General features: G+C 36.8%; 3 protein-coding genes across 9 annotated transcripts in view; 1 reads left to right on the top strand and 2 right to left on the bottom strand.

Annotated features, from left to right (window-relative positions):
- The window catches only part of kmt2e (lysine (K)-specific methyltransferase 2E), a 38,167-nt gene extending 26,699 nt beyond the window's left edge, over positions 1-11,468 (bottom strand). For all 6 annotated transcript variants that reach the window (XM_088003297.1, XM_088003299.1, XM_088003301.1 and 3 more), the window contains exons 1-2: positions 11,142-11,468; positions 121-305 (exon numbers count right to left, since the gene is read on the bottom strand). In XM_088003297.1, the coding sequence (XP_087859423.1) occupies positions 121-191 (71 nt within the window). In that variant the 5' untranslated portion in view covers positions 192-305; positions 11,142-11,468. The remainder of the gene's footprint in view (positions 1-120; positions 306-11,141) is intronic.
- Positions 11,469-15,330: 3,862 nt separating this feature from the next.
- Positions 15,331-16,953, top strand: ndufb2 (NADH:ubiquinone oxidoreductase subunit B2). 2 transcript variants are annotated; one of them, XM_014998503.2, is made up of 4 exons: positions 15,331-15,540; positions 15,679-15,823; positions 16,680-16,750; positions 16,867-16,953. In XM_014998503.2, the coding sequence occupies exons 1-4, from the start codon at positions 15,455-15,457 to the stop codon at positions 16,868-16,870; spliced, it is 306 nt and encodes a 101-aa protein (XP_014853989.1). In that variant the 5' UTR covers positions 15,331-15,454; the 3' UTR covers positions 16,871-16,953. The 2 variants fall into 2 exon arrangements, with proteins under 2 accessions (XP_014853989.1, XP_014853988.1); XM_014998502.2 differs by having other exon boundaries at positions 15,332-15,540; positions 16,680-16,755.
- A 1,123-nt stretch (positions 16,954-18,076) lies between these two features.
- Positions 18,077-22,538, bottom strand: part of kdm7aa (lysine (K)-specific demethylase 7Aa) — a 30,741-nt gene continuing 26,279 nt past the window's right edge. The window contains exon 18 of the mRNA XM_014998497.2: positions 18,077-21,187. Within this exon, the coding sequence (XP_014853983.2) occupies positions 21,099-21,187 (89 nt within the window). The 3' untranslated portion in view covers positions 18,077-21,098. The remainder of the gene's footprint in view (positions 21,188-22,538) is intronic.

Below are 22,538 nucleotides of genomic sequence, written 5' to 3'. Positions count from 1 at the left end.
TTTAGTTTGTCTTTGGAATAAAATCAAGTATTTCTGGCTTTGAACTGATCGTTTTGCTTGAAGACAAAGTTTTTGTGGCGTTTCCACAAACGCAGAGCAGATTCTGTTGCGTTTACTCACTCTGAGCCTGCAGCCATGTCCAGGTATGAGGTGTCTGCTGTGTCCACCCCTACTGGGATGACTATGCTCATGACGTTCTCTGCTGATCAGTTCTTGTCCTACTGAGTCCAGAGAAAGGGAGTCCGAAACACTGAGGCATGCCAGCCACAGCAGTCATTGCAGACATCTAAGTGCATCCACAAGGCCTGGAAACACAGAAAAACACAACAAATATTAATATATTTTATTGCAGAAAGGATGCTGCAAGGATGATTAAACCCAAACTTCCAAATCATAGTGAAAACGGGGTATTTCCAGCATGCGCAACGGCTTGAGTCATTATTACAGAGAAAAGTTTGCCAGGATTTCCCCCTGTGAGAAAGCTACGCGGGTGAGGTTAGCGACGGGTGAAAAGCAGCAGCAGAGCCGAACTGCCGGGGATAGAAGAGGCTGCACTGTAAGAAAACTCCACAAAGGGGAGCAAGAGCACACCGCTCCACGAAGACGAGGAGGAAATGCAACACAGAGGCCATTTTTCCCTCTGTTTGACTCAAGAGGGCTGATCTATTCTGAGAGCTCACCCAAACTTCTTTAATCTGAGACGGCGACCTGCATGTTTTATTCACAGGAACCACAAACGCTAAAACAGAGAAACTACTAAATCAGGAGTGAGAGAGGGAGAGTAGTAAGGATGAAGGGTTTAAATTTACACCCTGGGGAGCAATAAAGGTGCTCCCTTTATTCAAACGATTAATCGGATTAATCGGGATTAACCAATTATTTGAGTAATCAACATCAAATTTAGTAATCGGTTAATTGTTAATTGGAGTATTGACTCAAAAAAGGCAGTTTCATAACTTCAACACAGAGTAGAAACATTTTTAGTTTGTTCACAAAGTAAAACTTTTCTGATATCTGGGTAGATACTTAGTAACATATCAACTAAATATCTAGTATATAGTATTTACTTATTTAGTAAATATGGTCAACTGAGAACATACTTTGTTCACAAACAAAAGTTAACCAACATCTGAGTAAATATTTTGTCAAATATCAACTAAATATTTAGTAAATACTATTTATCTACTAGATGGAAAACATTTTGGTAAATCTGATCTCCTAAGAAGATATTTATTATAAATAATGCCTGAAGCTTCACCTGGTTCAGATTATGTAAAATCTCCTATTAAGCATCTTTTGCTATCCAATTATGAATCGGTTAATGCAAAAATATTGTCAATTCACAAATGATGAAGCGTTCACTAAATTAATGTTATTGCATTTCAGGCAATAGGTTTCATTTTTTTTAACCTATAAAGGGAAATTTGTATTTTTATGCATTTCTAATATTGTACAAAAAGTTTAAGTGATTAAATGAAAAATTTGCAGAATGTATAACTGATTAGTAAAATAATTAAAATCCTGTTTTTTGCATTTGATGTGAACCCAGACAGCAGCATGTGTGTCAGTGTGGCTGCCCCTGATGCACACAGCTCTGTTGATAAGCAGGATTAGAGGGAGGGACAGATGCTGAGACAAAATAGGCTGGAGGTCACACCTCCGCCTGCCCAGGCAAACTGTGACCAAACAAAGGCTCAGATCACGTCTCAGGGAGCATGCACACGGGGTGAGAGGGGTTACAAACCGGGAACGTCTGCTTGCCCCCGCATGCCTATTGGGTAATGAGAGGGAGGAATGCAGCTAATCGCTCACTGTAAGGGGAAAAATGCCACAAAAGCACGTCAAGAAGAGTGAATCCACAGTGTGACTTTCGAGGAAGCAAAAACACCAAGATCAAAAACTTTAGTCATCGCAAAAGTTGAGAAAATTCAGGCGGGAGTAAACAGAGCAGCACGACTCTAAATCAGAAATGTTTCAGATATGACAGCTGTCAACTCCAAACCAGGGTAAAACAATTAATCTTGATTAATCACTAACTGGAATAATCATCAATTAATTCGGTAATCGATTAATCGTTAACTGAAGTATTCGGACTGAAAAAAGCACGTTTTCTGAAACAACAGCTGTAAACTAAAGAGGCATTTTAGCTTCATCCAGTTCAAATTCAGTAAAATTTAGCCATACATTATATGTGGGGTGTTTCTGTAAAAATAAGGGCAAAACAAACTCATAAAAACTATTTACGCAAGTACAGACATAAATATACAATAAAAAGACACTTTCTCCACTACAGTTTCTAGGTTAAAATGTCACATTATAACCTTTTTAGAGATACATCTCCAGTGTCTGAGTTTATTTATGGAAAGATGGACAGAAAGTTAAATAAATGGATGTACTGACAGAGATATTTGGATGGTTGAACTGATGGAGAATTCAAAACAGAAGAATAAAATCAAACAGAAGCAGCCTCAATAGTCTCGCAAAGACAATAAAGACTGCATCAGGCGTAAAGGTTCACACAAAAAAGGTTATTAAAGTGATAAAAAAAGACTACAGCAGAAGTTACTGTGCAGTTATTAGAAATAAAAATCTCAGACTCACAATCCAACTGAGTCGGATCACTTTTCCAAAAATGCACTTCCACTGTAACGCATTTCCATCTCTGGAAATATTAATATTATCCAGACTGTTCTCTTTTTCCAGACCACTGAATGAAATCACACACTTTTCCAGAGCGTCATTGTATTTCCATTCCTGTGTTTTTATTTGGGCTCAGATGTTTACATAAAGCAAAATAACAGATTATCATATTGTTGACTATGTTTATTTGCCTCGAGTCGGCTTGTTTGTGTTTCTTTTCTGCAAAAATCTGTATAGAAAGTTGAGCCTGGAACCTCTCAAACATTCTTCGGTGCGCGAGGCTTTTAAAGCAAAGCACAAACCGAGCCTGACTGACAAAAAAAAAAAAGAAAAACAAAGTACAGAGCAGCCACATTCCTGAGTAAATCTGAGCCCAACTGCGTCTGCTCCTCCCACTTCCTCTAGGAGAGCTGCCCATCACCTCAGAGAAATGCAGCCAGAATGGGGAAGAAAAGCAAAGAGCCCCCTCCTGCGCCTGGTCACCCCGCCCAGACGGATTCCTCTCCCTCCTCTCTGCACTTCCTAAATAAACCTGAAACAGTAATGCAGAGCAGAGGGGAAGGGGAGCGTCGCAGACAGTTGCAACAGGGACCTTTTAAAGCCACCTTCGGCTAAATCCGCCTGTGTTACGGGGAGGTGGGGTGTGGAGGGGAGCGAACAGGCGTAAGAGGGCGGCTAAAACAGCAAAACAAAGAAACAAAACATTTGTAAAAGAAGCAACAAGATGGAAGTGGTTTACACGTTCGTCCACCTTTCTGTTTTCATTTGCTCGCTAAATGAATTGGGGAGCTTTAGAAATCACCAGAGCTCGTCGATTAGGCGGAGGGGGAGGTGATGCTACGCAGGCGCAACCGGGGACGACCCTGGGTGGCGGACCGGACCGCCACTCCCCCCGTACAGGCACAGCAACCTTTCCATTTGAGACAAATCTGGACTGAAATCAGATTTCAATAAAATGTAAAAATATATAAATATAGACTTTAAATTTGGGCTGCAACTAATGATTATCAATTAATCGATTATTCCAAAAATGTATAGGAAAAAACAAAATGGCCACTTAAGCTTATTTTATACATGGGAAATGAACTGAAAGATGCAAATAATTTTTTTGTAATTCTTGAGAAAGTATGGAAGAATTTTAGTGCCATTAAGAAAAATAGTTTATAATTTTCTCAGAATTCTGACTTTTGATTTTAGAAGATTAAAAAAGTCAGAATTCTGAGAAAAACAAAAAGTCAGGATTATTTTTTTTTCCCAGTGGCTCTAATCCTCTTCTGTATGAAAGTGACAGTTTTATCCCAGATTTTTTCTTCTTTTCTGTGTGTGAATTAATGATTAAATTTGTTAAGTCGAGTGAAGCTGATCAAGGTCTGGCCTTCTTTTTCACTGTTACGTTACATCTGCCTTCATCAATCAGGGTTGCCCACGGCAACCGGGGTTTCCATCTGCACTCTAACTCTGCTTTATGAGAAAGATAAATGTGTTACTGCACGTTTAAAGCAAGAGTTCGAAATAAGAGGCTTTGTATTAAACCACTACAAATTAAACCAATAGTGAAGCAGGAGTTTAAATGTTTTTACAAGAGGCGGCCGTTTATTACAGCTCTGCTCTGTAAAGATGTTTTTATGTTTATCATCTAAATTACATTGAGAAACATGCGAAAAATCTGATTTTTAACCATATTTTATTAATTTAGTTTATTAAATACCTTGTATAAAGTTATTTCTGTGAAGCTTAGAAGTGTTTTTTAGTTTCTGTGCATCAGTTATGTACTAGATTATGGCAGCTAAGCTAACGGCAGGAGCTAAAACATGTCTTCTATCATTTTATTGATGGTAAATACCTTGTGCTTGTGTAGCGTTTCATCAAGTCCAGAGGACCCCAAAGAGCTTTAATCCACATCCAGTCATTCATGCACACATTCGTCCGCTCATGGCAGCAAGCTACTGGAGCAGAAACGAGTAAAAAATCTGATATATAGCAGTTTATTGTTATTTTACTTTAGTAATTAACTCTGTCCTCAACTTTGTGACATTGAAGTGTGTATTATGATTATGATCCATTACTTTGTGTTCTACGTTATAAAATTCTCTTCAAAATACATTTAAGTTGTAGCTGTAAGATAAACGGATTATTGGGTACATATTAAAAAATGAAGAATAAAGTAATAAAACTACAAGAATAAAGTAGTAAAATTACGAGAATAAAACTGTATGAGAATAGAGTCGAAATAATGAGAATAAAATCATAATATTTTGATAATAATATCAATATTAGCAGAATAATGTCATATTACCAGTATCTAAATCACAATATTGTGGCTTTCTTCTTGTATTATTTTGATTTTATTCTCTGTTCTATTTAATTTTTTAATTTTGTGAGCATGGCCTTCATACTATGACAAAATATTTTGTAATTTTGAGCCTTAAAGAAGTTATTTAAAATAGAATACTTCTCGTTGGGTCAGTTTCTGAGTGACAATGATTTGTAGAGATGTACAATATATTGGAACCAACATTGGTATCGAATCATATTAGTGATTTTTTTTAATATATCGATATCGGCCAGCTAATTAAAACTTGGCTGATATGAACAACTGACATTTATTTTAATCTCTTTCTGGTATTTTTCCCTCAAAGGTGTCGAAAAGGCAGTAAAATACATACAATATTGGTAAATATTAGTTATTGGCCATAACAGCTATAATAATATCGGCCCAAAATTTTGCATCAGTGCACCCCTAAAAGTTTATCTTAACTTTATATTTTGGTCCGTCTGATGATGTAATTTTTAAATATTAAATAATTTATCATTTGATCAGTTAATCAGTACTTGAGCAGACTTTTTACCAAATAATTTTTTACTCTTACTTGAGTTTGGATAGCTACTTTTATTTCTACTTGAGTAAAAATATGCTTTAGTATCTCTACTCTTAGTTCAGTACAATTTCTGGATACTCTACCCGCCTCTGAACCTTTTAAAACTGAGTAATGTGCGTTACATCAAATATATCACAGTAAATGCACCTGTGAGGTGTTATAAGTCTTTGTTGACTCGATTTAGAGCGCTGTTGTCATTAGAGGACAACATGGAGCCAGTGCCGGGCTCCAGCATTTGGAGAATGCACAGAACCCACCAGCTAAGATCTGAGCTATGTGTGCATGGAAGAAGGGAGGGGAAAACAACAGCAACAGCCACTCAGGATACATTACAACAGTGATTCCTGATCAATTTTTACGCCTGGACTGCAGTGTTACATCACCAAGGCTGACACTTTCTTTCTTTTTTTCTCAATGCCAATGAAACGTCACTGCAGCAACAGAAAGGGTTTTTTTTTTTTTTTTTTTAAAAAGCCACCTGCTAGCTAGTTTAAAAAAGGAGGGATCTGTTATGGCCCAGCTAGCAGCACAACAACAGGTCACCTGAGCCCCGGCTCCTCTTCCCAGCTGGGAGGCCATGTGACTCTGCGGGTCTCTGGGGTCTGGGCACCACACTTGTGAGACCACCAGAGACCAGGGAAACGGCGACCCGGGTTAGTCCCACATGGTGAGGGGAGTCTACACACACAGAAAGGCGTCACTGTTTCAGAGAGAAGCATTTACTGCAGTGGTGGGGTGAAATGGTTGAGCTGAAAACAAACTTTTATGCCTTTTTTTAATTTATGTGTGCAAAAATAAACTAAAAAATGCAAATTTCATTGAAATTTACAAAATGTTTGAATAGATTTTTGTAGAAAACAGATACAAAACATAAAGCTGTTGCTAGATTGCATTGGTATTCATATTTTTGGGGTGTTGATATTTTTTTGGTTTTTATTTGGGCAGTAAGATTTGCTTTTGAGTAAAAGCAGGTCAATAATTCTGGTTAATCCAAAATTAAGGTGAACGCAAAAAAACAAAACTAAACAGTATTAGGGCTACGCAAATTTTTAAAAAATGAGAATAGTCATAAAACTAAGAATAAATATGACTATTCTTGTAGTTTTATGACTTTACCTTCTTTTTATTTAATTATATTGCATTTAGTTAGAATGGCCCTACTACACCTTTGTAGTTAATTTATTTTTCAACACTAATTTTTATTTTATTTGTATTTGACCTTTATTTATACAGGTTGTCTCATTTAGATCCAAGTTCTTGTTTACAAGAAACAAAAACAAAATTAAAAACAATTAATAAACTTTACAATTTTATTGCATCTTTTTTTTTTCTTACTTTTTGTCTCTAAGACATTATTTGTAAAAGAAAATGTCTTAAAAGATGAAAAAGTGAACATCTGCATCAACCAATAGAACTGAGGTCAGGGGGCCGCCAAAAATCCTCCAGAGGGCCACAAATGACCCCTGAGCCACACTTTGGACACCCCAAGTTTATCATCTGCGTTAAGACGAAGCATAAAAGCTTTCGGATTGAATTTATCAGTTTTATCAATAAGTCAATAAAGAACCAGATGTCATCTTCGTCTCATTTCTTCATCTTTTTCTCCAATCAATTAAAGGTAGAGAAAAGGAAAAAGAAGAGGAGGAAGAGGAGCAGCTTCCTGCTTACAGGCCGGCTTTTTGATACTATGAGCTTCTTAGAGTGCAGCTAAGCTTAAAGGAGGCTGTGTCATCTGAGACTGCCATGAATCCACACCACCCGCTCTGTCGCTATGACAAGAGAGGCACCACGCCTCCGCTCTCCGTCTTTGTTAACACAACAAACAAAACACACACACACACACACACGGCATCATGCACATGGCCATCAGGCTAACTTTAATCCATCCAGGTACTCATCACTACCTGTGCTGCCATAAACCAAAAGGAGCAGCGAGTCTTCAAACAGAGAGAGAAATGTTTTGGGATGTTGTGTGTTAAAGGTCAGAGTATCATCAGACACTAAGCAGCAACCACTTAACTTCATTAAATGACTTGAAACTGACTCTGGCTTCACTGCTTATTACGCTTTTAGTTGTTCCTGCTTCTGTTTCGGACATACTGTTGACAACTTATGTTGAAAAGCATAAACAGGTTGATTGTGTTTAATGCTGAGGCCTCATTATCCAGGTATAAAGGCTGAAACGATTAATCACTATTAATCAGTTATTGAAATAATTGGCAACTAATTTAGCAATAGATTGTTAACGGTCGTATACAGGAAAAAAATTCAATTTGGTGAAAGAAAGTGCAGTAATTAAGCAAAAACTGTACAAATATAAAAATTTTGCATTTAAGATTAAAAATAAAAAACGAAGTAAATACTCCTAGAGTGGCATAGCTTTAGCTTCACCTGGTTCAAATTATGTAAGCATCTTTTGCTTATCTAATTATTAATCGCTTAATGCAAGAATTTGTTAATTAATGTACAAATAATGAGGTGTTCACTAAAGGAGTGATTCTAAAGGAGAATTATGTTCATTTGTATTTTTATGCATTTCTAATATTGAATATAATAATCTAAATCTGGTGAAATTAAAAATCTGCAGAATGTGGCAAATTATTTTTATTCGATTACTTGTTTGAATAACTGATTATTCAAATAATCGCTGGCTGCATATAGATGAAGTCGAACAGGTAAACAGGCAGCCTGAAACTCCACTGAGTTTTTTATTACGGTGTGTAAATGAGATTTCACAGAGCGGCTATGTTACATTTTATGAATGGAGACGTATAAATGTGCGTTTACAAACTCCAACTTGATTTCTAAACATCACAGGCAGGCATTGGCCAAAGTGAGGCAAAATATGGCTTTTTACAAAAAATAAAACATGTAAAAGATATATACACATGATATAATTGCTTTCATTTTGAACAGAATATCTATTTATACTCAACATCTTCATTTGCACAAAATATGCAAAGACATTTTATATACAATACTTTTCTACTTGAAAATTATATTTTAATTTGAGCATCTTATCCGTTTCCTCTGTGTCATGCTGCTGCCACCCAATACATGGTTGTGACCGACGGCAGCAGAGAAAAAGAAACATTACTACAGGAAATATGTAAAGTTATTAATTTATTTGCAAATGCACACACAAAATTTAGCAGATAAGACACCTGCATATTAAGCATATCGGATTACTGATCACAGGAGATCTTTATTCAAACAAGGGCTTAAGTAAAATATCAGGTGAAGTCATTTTACACTACAGAAGATGACAAGCAGCTTAATGAAGAAAACAAACCGCAACTGATTGCTTAGAAGTAATTATTATGGATTATTCCTGACAGATGCTTTTCCCTATAATATCAACCAACTAAAAACATCATATTACATGATTTAAAGCCAGGAATAACACACAAAAATGACGCAACGTGTTTAGTAATTTGGTTTGAGATGGATTTAGTGTCTTTTCCACGTTATTTTATCCTGAACTGAAATAAATAATCATGTGTTGTGCAGTTGCCTTTCTGCGAGTGTGTCGGCGCTGCAGTCAGTCCTGCCGATAGGGGTGTGGAGAGGGTACAACGTTGCTATTATGTTACCACAACACCCTGGTGCATGTCGCCATTTTCAGAGCGCTTTTCTCAGGACGGCGTGTAGCCAGGGGAGCCTCGCCGTGGGAAGAAAAATCCCCCCAAGAATGCGTTCAATCAACTCTCACACACTCTGCTCCAAGTGTCACTCTCTCGGTACAGTTTCTGTGTTGTTAACCGCCTAGAGCTGTTGTGAATCCGTCGAAACGCACGGCCAGTTAACGCAAGGCCCAGCATTATTATTAGTACTATATGATTAGCCTCTTGAAATTTGATGTTTAACGTTTTTTCTGTTGGTACAACGGCGACCAAAGCAACAAAAAAGTATTTTTCTAGTCGATTAAACGAAAAGAATGTGGAGGTAAAAACGGAAATATTTGGTCGTTACGGCCATAACGCAACAACCGAGCTAACGGAAGCTAACAGCATAATGCGTAGACAGAAGTGGATTAATGCTTGGGTCGTCACAGACAGGAAAGACCGACGACATCAGCAAGCAGGCTACCAAAGCCGACTGAACATTATATGCGGTAATCAGTGCCAGGGCGTGCAGAAAAGAAGCGGCAGGGCACAGGATGACTAAGAGAGATGCTTATTGAGAACCTAAATGGAATATCCCCTCCCCCATGGCTGCAGCGTTTGATCCCAACACACACCAACTCTAAAATAAGTCACTAAAACCTCAATCTGAGCTCCAAAGTCGCAAAATATCCGTTTTCTATAATGCGTTTGCTTGAGGTTTTATTTATCCTGCTTCGGCTATGAATCCAAAACTAAGGAGGGACTGTAATGCAACCCTGAGCATTTAAGGTATTTCAACAACTGGCTTTGCTCTAAGTTGCCTGGGACATAAACTAAACATATCGGTTTATCTAAAGGCTCATTGTTCTCCGGATTTGAGCGGTGGTTTTGTAGTTTTTTTCTGAACGGAAATGATACTGTAAGGCGAGGCAACTCCAAAAAGCAGCGCTTAGTTAGTTCTTTAAATACTAATACTACGTTTGTAACATAATAAAACGAGCAGGCGCGTTTGTTGACAGGTTTTTATCAAATGTAGAGCAATATAACGGCATGGTAATAAAGGGTGTTGCACTCTGTAGTGTAAGGGATCACAATATGGCTGCAAGATTGCTCTATATATAAAATAAATAATCTGCATTGAGGTAATCTAATTCTGTGCAATTAAAATCAAATGAAGGTTACAATCGGAGGTTAGATGTAATGAGACTGGGTTATTTGCAAATATGACAGACGAAAATCCAGCTGGTTAATTTAGTATGCAAGCGAGGTGGAGATTTCCTCTAAAACGCGGTCGGTCAATGGGGTTATAGACTCTCGCATTGCCCATATTTAATGTATGTACACAAAAGCGAATAAAACTGTGCGCAATATGGCCCGCAGTGTCAGCATGTCAAACTAAAACACCCGAGTGACTCCCACTTCACATCTGTTCATGTGTGGCCGCTGATCGGAAAGCATACGACGGGTTTTCCAACAGACATTGAGAAGTGTTAATGTTCTCAATGGAGAGTTTTGATTGTGGACAGATCAATGTAATGTAGCGTTTTCATGTTACGTTACTCCAAATTAGTATTATTAACCCTGCTCTAACTTTGCAAACGCTTGTCATTGTAATCTGTTTATGACTTCTACATAATATTTACTCTTTTTTGCCGGTGGTGTAGTGCATCACTACGCTATAAACGAGAAGTCAAAGCCTTATTCGGTTTGTGTCAAGCTAATTTGAGATAGTAGCATGCGCTAGTTAGCAAGTGGACAGTTGGCTTGACAACTTCATGATTTTAGTAGAAATTGATGGTCTTTTGTAAGAGTTTTAAAGGTTTGCTCACCATAAAACAAGCGAAATAAACTCAGCACTTAGATACTCTGATTTACTAAGGTTCAAGAGCAAGTTAGCAGGCTACTCTCAGCTGATATGTTAGCAGGTAACACCATGCTAGCTAACTATAGACAACAATACACGTTCAGGCTTCATTTAACCTTAATCTATAATCGCCACATAATACAGTTAACTTACCTTTTTAAGTCCACTCTGGAGGCTTTGAATAGCGAATATGGGGACCTGGGTGAGACCCCAGTCGCAGCTTCCACAACCAAAACAATACTTCAGTACACACACTGCGGATTCCTAGCCTAGGTTTAAAATGTTTGTATTCAGACGTGTTCTCTCAAGGTTCCTTTTCCTGTTTCTGAAGAAAATGCGCGCCAGTTGTTTTACGTTGGGGCTCCTCAAATGTAGCGAAAAATGGACTCGAAACCGTTAGAAAAAGCCTTAGAGCCCCAGTCAACGGCGACTTTTAGAAATTAGATCCCTTCAAAACCAGTCTCTTTTCCCTGTGCAAAAAATGGCGGCCCTGCCAGGACTCCCGAGACTCCGCCTCCCCCACGAACGGGCTCCGCCTCCACATTCTGCGGGGCTACACTCCTCGTTTGACAGGGGCGCCGTGATCGGTCTCCTTGCGCGTTCACGAGAACGAGTCTTCAAAAAAAATCTCCAGGATGTCTTTCTGTTCAGCTACACCACGTCAAATTATTTTTATAAAAACGTTCAATCTGTATTCATTTAGATAAATAGAGCTGCTGAGTAGATTATATTTGTACTGTCTACCCATGTTACCTTGCCTTTCATAACTTTATTCCCCAGTTTAGAAAATTTAAGCAAAAACTTTCAATTATGTCAAAATGTTTGAAAAACAAATGAGAATAAACTCTTCTCCGAGATTAAAGTGGAATAATATGGTGACTTAGAAGGGTCAACAAAATGCAAAACCCATAACACAACAACAACAACCCACAACAACACCAAAAGCCACAATGCATGTCCTGCTAGCACCTTTAATATGACTTGCATTACAACATAACTTCCCTTTTAGCATGACTTCAGTTTTAGCGCAACTTTCGCTTTAGCACAAGGTTAATTTTAGAGTAACTTCCATTTTAGTACAACTTCAGCATAATTTCTGTTTTAGCTTAACCATAGTTTACATTTTAGAATAATTTTCATTTTAGCATAGCTTCCATAGCATTGAATTATGGTCCATGTATTATGGATTTATTCCATCATTAAAATATGATTTATAACAACAAAATACACTATGATGTAATAAAAAACTCTAAATGTAAAAATAGTTAGCATTTTTCACTTTAAGTAAATGGTTTTTGATGGCTTAAATCAGACTCCAGAGTACTTTGTGCTGTTTTTAAACAGTCATTATCCAAGTGATAATCTTTTGAAAGTGAAGTCAGCTGTCTGAATGTTTTTATCAGGAGGTTTTGTTTAAACCAATTAACTGCTTCCTCTCCTGCTTCCCATTTTCCCCTCCAAGGATGGAAAGAACAGAATAACAAAACAAAATCAGGCAGTCTTCTTGGTTTTAATGAAGACTCACCTTATAAGTTCATACATAAAAATGTGATATACATGTGAATGTATGATTTTCTCAACACCGCATAAATAAATAAACAGACAAAATAAGGTATTAATCCTTCTAAACTTGAGATCCAGTCCTACTATTGCTCTTTTCACACATTTTACCTGTTCTATATTATACATCATAATATATTTATTGCGGTAGATTTATTGCGGTCGATTTTTATTAAACAATACTAGGATTTGAATCTAGTAGTAGCAGGCTTGTAAAGGATCACCCAAATCCATAACAACTCAGCAGAAGGCTAAGCTGTTATGTAACCTCCTTACACAAGAGCAGTGTTTTATGGGATAAAATTAAATTGTGAACAAATAGATAGACTCCACAAGAAAAAATTCATAAGAAACCATTCAACAAATCCACATGGAGTTGTTGCTAAAAAGAGAATGCTAGACTTGAAGTAAGTTTACATAGACATGTAGCTCGATATTTTTATCCTACTACGAGCTTAATTTGTTGGGGGTTTTTTCAGTTGAACTGTGTGTGTGTGGTGGGGGGAAGTAAATTCTCTTTTTTTTTTTACATCACAAAATTTGGCCTTTTAAATGAGTGTGTATAATCTGACATCCACTGCATGATCAGAAATCTAAAATTAAATACATTTATTCAGTTACATTTTGTGTAAAATGTGTATTACCAGTCCCTATTACTTAAAGTAAGGTTTCATAAAATAAAATCACAGAGCACCTCTCTAAAGTAGTAGTGTGTATGTAGAAATCCCTTTGACATCATATGTGCAGGGAGGATGTTCTCATCCTTTCCATTCGTCGACCCTCCCCCACCCTGAACTGCACCCACTGGCGCATGCGCCTTTTTGCGAGACAGCAGCAACTGCTGGTGCTCGCGCAAACTTTGAGGACGACGGCAGCAGTATAAAAGGCTCGGTCCGTTCGCTCCGGTTTAAAAGTCGGAAATGTGCGGCCGTTGAGGACACAGACATCACAGGTCGAATTACATGGAAAGAAGAACGCATTTTTTTTCGATCGCCATCTTATTTCTTCTTTTGAAGATGATTTCGATTTCTTCACGTTAAGACTTGATGGTGGGATATGGGAATTGTGGTAGTCCCTTAAAAAAGAAGGAAAGAAAGAAAGAAAGCGAGTGATGAAAACGGTCTTTTTTTTTTTTTTTTTTTTTTAAGAAATGGTTGGTTTATGATGACATCATGCAGTTAGTATTTGTGGGCGGGCTCTGAGCTGAGAGGGGAGAGGGGCGCAACCGGAGAGCACTAACGGCCAGGCGCCATTAGCTAACAATGTCACATTAATGTCCGTTTAGGAACAAAGCATTCAAAATAATTACCTTTTAAAACAGCTATGTCGGTAACGTGTGTGTCTACACAAAATATACGAGATAGCTGTCAAATCATGAGATGTAGCCTTCTTTTTATTTGGTGAAGATGGATCTCGACCTAAAACAAGATGGCGTCGAGTTTTTTTTCACCCCCCCAATTAGGGCGGCGGCGCCGTGCGCGTTCTCGAAACAATGTTATTTCCTGTTTTCGTGCTGGATTGTTCTTAACCGAAAGACCTCAGACCGAGAGGTTGATCTTGAGTTTATGATTTGGCTTTTCAGGTTTTTTACCTAAGCTTTGCTGGTGGAGAAGATAAATATTTTCTCTGATATGGGGAAAGTCCAACACACGACAGAAAACATTAAATCATCCCAGCAGTTCCATTTTTATGTTACACAAACACCAAATTTTCCCCTTAACAGTGTTAAAGATAGTTGGAACATACTGAACAGACACCACATTCACTGTAAATATTAGTTTAACTTTAGCCCCATCTAGCGGACAAGATAAGTGATTACTGGCAATGTTTGCAATGAAAATCTTAAATTAGGTATAATTTTAAAATGACATCTATGATTTAATTAAACATTTCCAGTCCATATCCTCTTTAAACAGGGAAAATATAATAGTTTTTTATTATTATTTTGACTGCTCCTTGATGGAGGTGTAGTTTCTAATTTTTCAGTTTAATCTCAAAGCATCTGAGGTCACTTCAAATGAAATAAGCCATTTTGCTCACATTTCTAGACAGTAACATTCTATAATAAGACAACAACAAGAATTACCTTAAATAAGGTTATTTGATGTTGACATCAAATAAGAGTTTGATGTCAACAATTTATTTTGAACAATTAGTGACTCAATTATACAGAATAGATTTTAGGAATGCTGGGTTTATTACTCCGGTACCCAGGACTGAAATTAGTAAGATGTGGGCCCTAACAAAATTATTTTTAGCTATGCAACTTACAGTAGATTGATAATTGAGTAGGCCCTATATGAAGTTAGACCCAGCTATACAGGTTTGTTTAGACCCAGCTATACATTATCAACCTAATGGTTGATAATGTTTGGATGAAACATTATTTATGCTTTTACGACGGCATAAATAAAGAGGAGTAAACTTTTGCCAAAATAATTCAGAAATTTTTAGATTAATCTCAAAGATTTTCTACAATAAACAAGGGAGGTCTTTTTAGCTTGAAAGGTTGACAATTAGCTAGAAAAAAATCTAATTTTGAGATGAATCTTTTGCGCAACAAAAAACGGACATTTCTGAGTTTGAAAAGTTGAAAATTTACTAGGAAAAAAGCCCCTACTAATCCTTCTTTTCAATCTGAGGTGGCCCTAATACGTCATCCCAGGCATTATATTTTTATCCCAATGTTGTGAAAAATAAGTTTTTACAGCAAAAGCTGTTTTTCCCCTGTTGACCGACAGAGGACGCTGTGTTAACCGAATCCACAAAGGGTGACGTCAATTCCTGTCCAATCGGAGCTGACGTTGTTCTGAGGTCGTTTATTGACCAGACAGGGAAGGTGACTTCGGGAGCATTTAGTCCACATCTAACCCCTTACTGGACGGGGTTTTAATATATTATCGATCATGTCTTCCTTTGGAAGGGCGATCGGAGTCCTGCGGGCCGGAACCGGGCTGCTTAGGCACGGCCCAGGACGGATAACCAGCAGAAAGTAAGCTAAGCTACAACATTCGCCTAGCCGCAGAATTACCCGAATATATGTTAGCATAAATCCGCAGGAGGAACATAAACAATATATTGTTGCAGCCTGGTTGATTGCGGACGTTTAACGCCTGTTTTTCGGTTGTAGGGCCAGCGGCGGACCGCACATTGAGCCGCAGTACAGACAGTATCCACAGTTAACCAAGAAGCAAAAGTTCGAGTCGGAGTTCATCAGCGGAGCTATGTGGTTCTGGATCCTCTGGCACTGCTGGCACGACCCAGATGCGATCCTGGTACGTGAGGCAGAATCAACCTAGAATATATACTTTATAATTTAATCATAACTGAGATCTTAATGGTTTTTTCTTTGTTTGTTTTGTTTTGGGTTTTTTATGTGATTTTCATAAATTTATGGTAAACTGATGGATTATATTTTTTTTCTGTTATTTTTGGGTGGAGGCTTTATAGAAAAAATAGAAATTGTCTGGAAAGAATTTGAATTTTTTTTAAGATCATTTCAGTTTTATCTCAAGATGTTAGTTTTTAGGCGGAAATGAACTCTTTTTATACGCGCAATGGCTGTGACATGCCGTCAGGTCGCTGATTCAATGTAATGCAGGGTTTCCACCATAACTATTTAGTCAAATATAAGAAGATGCTAACTTCTGTCGAGCTGAAGGCTTGGGGGCCAAATCCGGCCCGCCACAGCTTCTTATGTGGCCTTGTATACTCCAGAGGGATGCATAAATAAAAACTTTGTGTGATGTATTTTTTTTATTATTTAAAGATGTAATTTTCAAACACAGATATTTAGAATTTCAACAGTTTAGTGAGTTTAGTCAATAGGTTCTGATACAATCAGCCATTTAATTCATGATCTTGATGGGCCAAAATGAAAATGAGTTGGACTCTCTAAATAATTGGTTTGTCCCATTATCACCAAGGTGGTTTGCCTAAAAAATAAAAATAAAAACTCACCTCATCCTGCATGTTATGTTGATTTCCAGAGATGTAAACCTGCAGTGGGAGGGAAAATAATTCACTATCTAATGAAGCAGTTGTGAAAAGCTGAGGCCTTTGCTCTGCTGTAACGTTGACAGATGAGGGTTTTTGCAACTGAATCAAGACAATTCTTACCTTTAATTACAGGGCCACTTCCCCTGGCCTGACGCCTCCAAGTGGACAGACGAGGAGCTCGGCATCCCGCCGGATGACGAGGAGTAAGGTGCTCCTCTTTGTTTTAAATAAACCTCAGTTTGGTTCAGAAATTCCATTCACTTCTTTTTAAAGTAAATATTGTTTCCACCGTTTTTAAACAAGCGTATTTCTTTTGCAGATGACAAACTGAAGGAGTTTTGCGAGAAATCCTGCAGATGTTCTGAAGTCATCGTTGTACATATAATAAAGTTATCTTTAAGTTACACTTTTCTGTTGATTCTTAAATTAAAAAAACAAGTTACTAATTGACAAAACTAGAAAATGTTTGGTTTAGAGTTGAAGAACTCTTGTTTGTCTAAAAAAACCACTAAAGAAAGGAGACTTTTGAAAATAGATGGGATATTCTCAAAATATTATAGAAATTCTTGCCCCTCTTGTGAAATTACAACTGATAAATTTTTTGAGTCAAGATTTTTTACTTTAATTGAGCTTGTCTGACATGAAGTAGGCAAAACAAAACTAACAACAAAGTCTGGAAAGGGTTAAAGACTCCAGTAAGAAAATGTCATATGTAGTTTAAAATTTATGAATTTTGGCCCATTTCAAAAATAACTTGACTGAATTTCAGGTCGATTTCTCTCCAAAAGACAAATTTTATAAAATCCGACCGTCATGTTAAAGAAGTTAGACGATGATGGCTGAAGCCTATGACTTAAATTAAGTTTAACAGCAGTATTCAGAGTTTTGCCAACTCAAATGTAAAGATTTTTTAATACAATTAATGGAATTCAAGATCTATGACTCAACTGAAATGTACGAACTTCGTCCAGCTAACTGGTGACAAATTTGCACTTACCCATAACAGATGCAAAAAAGCTAACAAGCTAGCTGGCGACGGTAGCCTCAATGAAGACGTCCGAGTGCGACTCAAATATTTGCCCGACATAAAAGTCCCGCGAGAAAAAAATTAGACTTCACGGAATTAAATAATCATGTCAAGATAATTTAAAATGAGAGAAAAAAATCTATGAATTTTAGTTTAATTTACAAGCAATTCTTAAAATGCGGAATTCGTCCAGCCATCGAGCGATACATAGACACAAATAGCTAGCTGCTAACTAGCAGCGGTAGCCTCATCGGTGTCCCCATGGGTGTCGCCATTCAAACCAATGTGGCTGACAAAAAAGGCCCGTGAGGGGGAAATACAATGTACGAAATGAAATAGTCTTATACAGTCAAAATTTAACAACGACGTTTTAATTTTGATAAGCAATTTTCGAAATGGGATCTTAAACTTGTAATACTGGGAAAAAGAAAAAAAAACTAGCTAGCTGCCAACGTTTTGTTTTTAGATAAATTTAAGACTTAAGAAAGCGCGGACACCCATGTTTTGTTTTTATTTCATTCGTTTTATTTACAAGCAATTTTTGAAATGCAGAAACAAATGCAACGCATCAACAGTGTCACAGTTAGCCAGTGTTTGTAGATTTCAAATCAGAAGCAATCTTTTGCAAGAACCGACAACACAAATGCTTAAAAAAGCAGGAAGAGGAGGGAGGTGATAAATCCTGTGTGAATACTACAACTTATAAACAAACCCTGCCTGCGGGCCAGCTCTCGTTTTCTTTTCTTTTTTATTCTTAAATGACTTGACATGCAAAGAATTGAAAAAGTTAAGAGAGTAGTGTAGGGAATCAGCCTGGCGATCATCACAGTTACTTGTAGGTCAACCTGAGAAGTTTTCCCAGCCTCACACTGTTCACAGAATGGTCTTAAAGCTATATGGCAGTTCACTGATGAGGTCAAGGGTCAACTCCAGGAAGGTGATGAATGAGTAACACTGAGCTGAACACAACTTGGAAGTTTGAGGGACAACACCAGAAGATACAATGACTAGTGACAGCAACCTGAAAAACCTCAAAATGGAGGTTATTTTTACTTTTTTTTCTTTTTTTTTGGAAATATGAAAACAAACCTCAGCTTCTCGGAAGCAGGACTTCCTGAAAGTCCTGGGAGAGCTGAGAGCGTCCTGTCTGCATCCGTGATGATGTGGCTGGTGGTTAATCGGAGGTTAATGTCCATGGCATCATTCCCTGAGAGTGAAGAACTGCTCACGTTTCACAACATCACTGGTACTTAAAATAAAAACAATACTCACTCATTCCCATCGGAGGTTCCTCGTTTTTCTGAACACTTTGAGTGTTTCTACCCCTTGAACTTTTCCCCATTTTATCACTTTAAAACCACTAAATTTAAACTATAGTTTTTACATGACAAACCTGAAGTATTGCATTGCATAATCCCTTTTTTTACATTAAGTTAAAACAAACCCCAACTTCTTCCCTAAAATAAAGTTAATTCACCAAATTCACAATCTCTACTTCGAAACTTGGTGGTGGCACCATAGTGCTAAGGGAATCTGATTAGTTGCCATGTTTAAAAATGGTTAATTTATAGAATATATTGGGGGAAAAAACTAGATGTACACAATCTGAGCTGAATAGTCTACATTGTGAAACATGGTGGTGGCAGAATCATGCTATGGGAATCAGAGTTGGCCTATTTTTTAAATTCTCATTTTAATTGCCGTTAAAAACAACCAATACTGCTCACCATTCTGAGCTAAATAGTGACTCCACTGTGAAGCATGGTGGTGGCAGAATCATGCTGTGGATATTATTTTAGCCCCAAAATATTAATTTGTAAAAAAAAATAAATACACCACTTTTAACTGAAAAGAGCACCTCCAGTGAAAAATGCAAGGTGGTGGAAGTATCATGCTGTGGGAATTAATAGTTTGTAGCCAAAAACAAATATACATGTATTTAAAAGTGTATGTTTCCTATTTTATATGTGAAGTAGTCAAAAAGATAAATATAAGCTTGTGACTGAAAGCCAACAATGCAGCTCACTCTGAACTGAACACTGGGAAATATGGAGGTGGCAGAGTGATGCTGTGGGACTCAAGTTTTTAGCAAACATAAAACTAATTAAAATATATTCTTATATTAATTAGTGCAAACAAACAAAAAAGAAACTGTTAGAAAACTGACACTGCACTCCACCCTGAACTGAACACTGGGGGGATTTATGGTGGTGGCAGAATCATGCTGAGGTTATGAATTTTTATCTTTACATTTATTAGATAAAAAAGGAAGGAACTGTTGCTGAAAACAATAAATATGTTGAATAAAGAAAGAAGAGTGTATAATTTCAGTTATGGGAATCCCCTCTGGCGCATTACTCAGCCCCCTGTAGCCCCCTAATGGGAGCAACAATAAACTAATTCGATTTTAAATTATTTGCTTGGAACGCAGAACTAATATTCTACATTTTTCTCTACTATTACCTCGGTGTATCATACATTTTCTTTAAAGTTACAAAAAGGAGAAGTTCAAGGGGTCTGAAAACTACTAAAGTACTTTGTACCGACCACAGTGGCTCAGATATTTAGGTTTTTTTTGCTAATTAAAGTTAAGTGGCACTAACTGAGAATGTTCAGGTGAAGACGTGAAAGAAATAAACCTAACCTAAGTCTCTACTCACACATCGCCCAAAAATCACTGGGAAGAGACGGGAATCAACACAGGCTCAAGTCAACCGCAGAAGGAAAAGATTTGTGACAGAAAGTTAGAAAGGTCGAAGGTCAACTGCTACTCAAGACTAAAAACATCCACATTTACAAAAATGTTTAAAGGTTAAAAAAAAGAAAAGAAAAACCTCTTAAAACCCTCAAAACTAAAGGTTTCATGGTCATTTCATAATAAAATCATCAATTCTTTCAATTAATAAATACATAATCCATAAACACATTGAAAATGAAACTGATAAAATGAGAAATAAATTAAAGTTAAATCCTATTGAAAACAAATTGAGAGGCAGCGCTCTCTTCCCGCTCTCCACCTCTCCTCTCGCTCCTAAGTCATTATTGCTGGTGTGATTGAGATAAAAAGAGGGAGGAAGGAAAGCACGAGTGGAAGAAAAATACAAAACAAGAAGCACCATTTTGAAATTTCAGTTCGTCGCCACCTCCATTTTTTTTTCTTTTAATTCCTCGAAGCACCACGTTTCAACCTGCCGAGCTCATCGCAGGTTCTCTTGGACTCGAATCCCCGCTGAAACTTCAATTTAATCCACATGAAAATTCTCTTTTTTGTTCTTAGTGTGCTTTAATTTTTATTATTTTCCTGTGAAGATTTGCTCAAACTCAATACCCTGTCTCCTCAGCATGCACAGTGAGCGTGTTTTCAGATCCGGTCCGTTGCGGTCGTCTCCATATTTGTCTTTTCTCCGGCACAAAAGTGACAAAAAGTTTCTCTCTTTTCTTTTCTCTCTTTTTTTTTTACTTCTTTGAGAACTGATGGCAAATTATCTTTTCTCTTCTTTGAGTTTGAAGTTTCAGGAAGCGCGTCAAACAAAAACACGACTGTGTCTGTTGAGTTTGAGGATCTTGCCGAGTCTCTGTTTGGCTGTTGCCATTCCTTTTTTGGGCCTTTTACCTGCAAAAAAAGCAACAAAAAACATAATAAAACCAAACTATTAAAAAAAAAAAAAAAAAAAAAAATATATATATATATATATATATATATATATATATATATACACACACACACACACACACACTTAAGATGCATCAATGAAAACTAGCAATTTTACAATTTTTTTGTAATATTTATCACAATAGTAATAATAACTACACAAAAACTTAAATATTTCTTTTAGGAATTAAATTATTGCTAAGTGGAAGAAAAAAAATCTGTATTTAGCCCCTTTTTCTGAGGAAAACTACCACAGAATGATGCTGCCACCACCATATTTTACACTAAAAGTGTAGCAGACCAATCTATAACCTACAGCTCTTAATAGCTTTAATGATAAATTAAAAAGTAACCAGTTAATGTGTTTAAAAACAGATTTAATAAATATAAGAAATATTTCTTTGCACTGATTTCCACAAACAGCAGTAAAAGCACCATTAACATGTTCTTAGATCTACTTTCCTTATTAGGTTGGAATCTGTGCTTTTCAAATAATAAATAAAAATTATTCTGCAAAATGAACAATTTTATGACTGGAAAGCTACAAAAAACTCAAAGAGCTTGTGGCAGAAGGTATGAGGGAGAATTTATGCTAAATGAACATAATAATTGAATTGTGAATAAAAATGAGAAAAAAAAAAACATTACACACTGCAAAACCAAAATCTTACCAAGTACATTTGTTCTACTTCCTCCTACAAATATGTTACATTTCAAATAAGACAAAAGTAACTTTTGAGCAAGATATATTAGTTTGCTTTAAATCAATATTTCCTTAATATTGATTAAAAATGGCAGATTATTTCATTTGTAACAATATATTTTTCCCATGTTGTAAATTAAATAATCTACCTGTGATACTAGTACTTTTTAAATTAATATTAAGGAATTATTGACTTAAAACAAACTCCTACATCTTGCTGAAAAGTTACTTCAGTCTTATTTTAAGTGTATTAAGATATTTGCACTAGAAATTATACAGAAATACTTTGTCAGATTTAGTGTTTTTAGTATATAAGTTTGTACAACGCAAACAGCAGTAAAACCAGCTGGCCAAATGTGCTGGAGTTCCACTTGCGTTGCTAGGCGACGGGCGGAACTCTGCTGGGGTTGCTAGGCAACGGGCAGTGCCAGTAGAATGTGACGCAACATTCCGTAAGTTTTTGAAATGGCTGATTTTCCACACAGCAAAAAATGTTAAGTTGTTGACAAAAAACGGCTAGGTGGGTTTTTTTTTAAGCACTTGGATTGTTTTTATAAGCAGCTAAAATTGGAGGTATAAAAACATTCAGAAAGTGACTTTTGTATAATA

The sequence above is a fragment of the Poecilia mexicana genome, unplaced genomic scaffold (assembly GCF_051168715.1).
Source record: "Poecilia mexicana isolate PSO_F unplaced genomic scaffold, ASM5116871v1 scaffold_23, whole genome shotgun sequence".
In the NCBI taxonomy this organism is placed as follows: Eukaryota; Metazoa; Chordata; class Actinopteri; order Cyprinodontiformes; family Poeciliidae; genus Poecilia; species Poecilia mexicana.
Note: the sequence above shows the minus strand (reverse complement) of the source record. Positions and strands in the feature narration are given on the sequence as shown.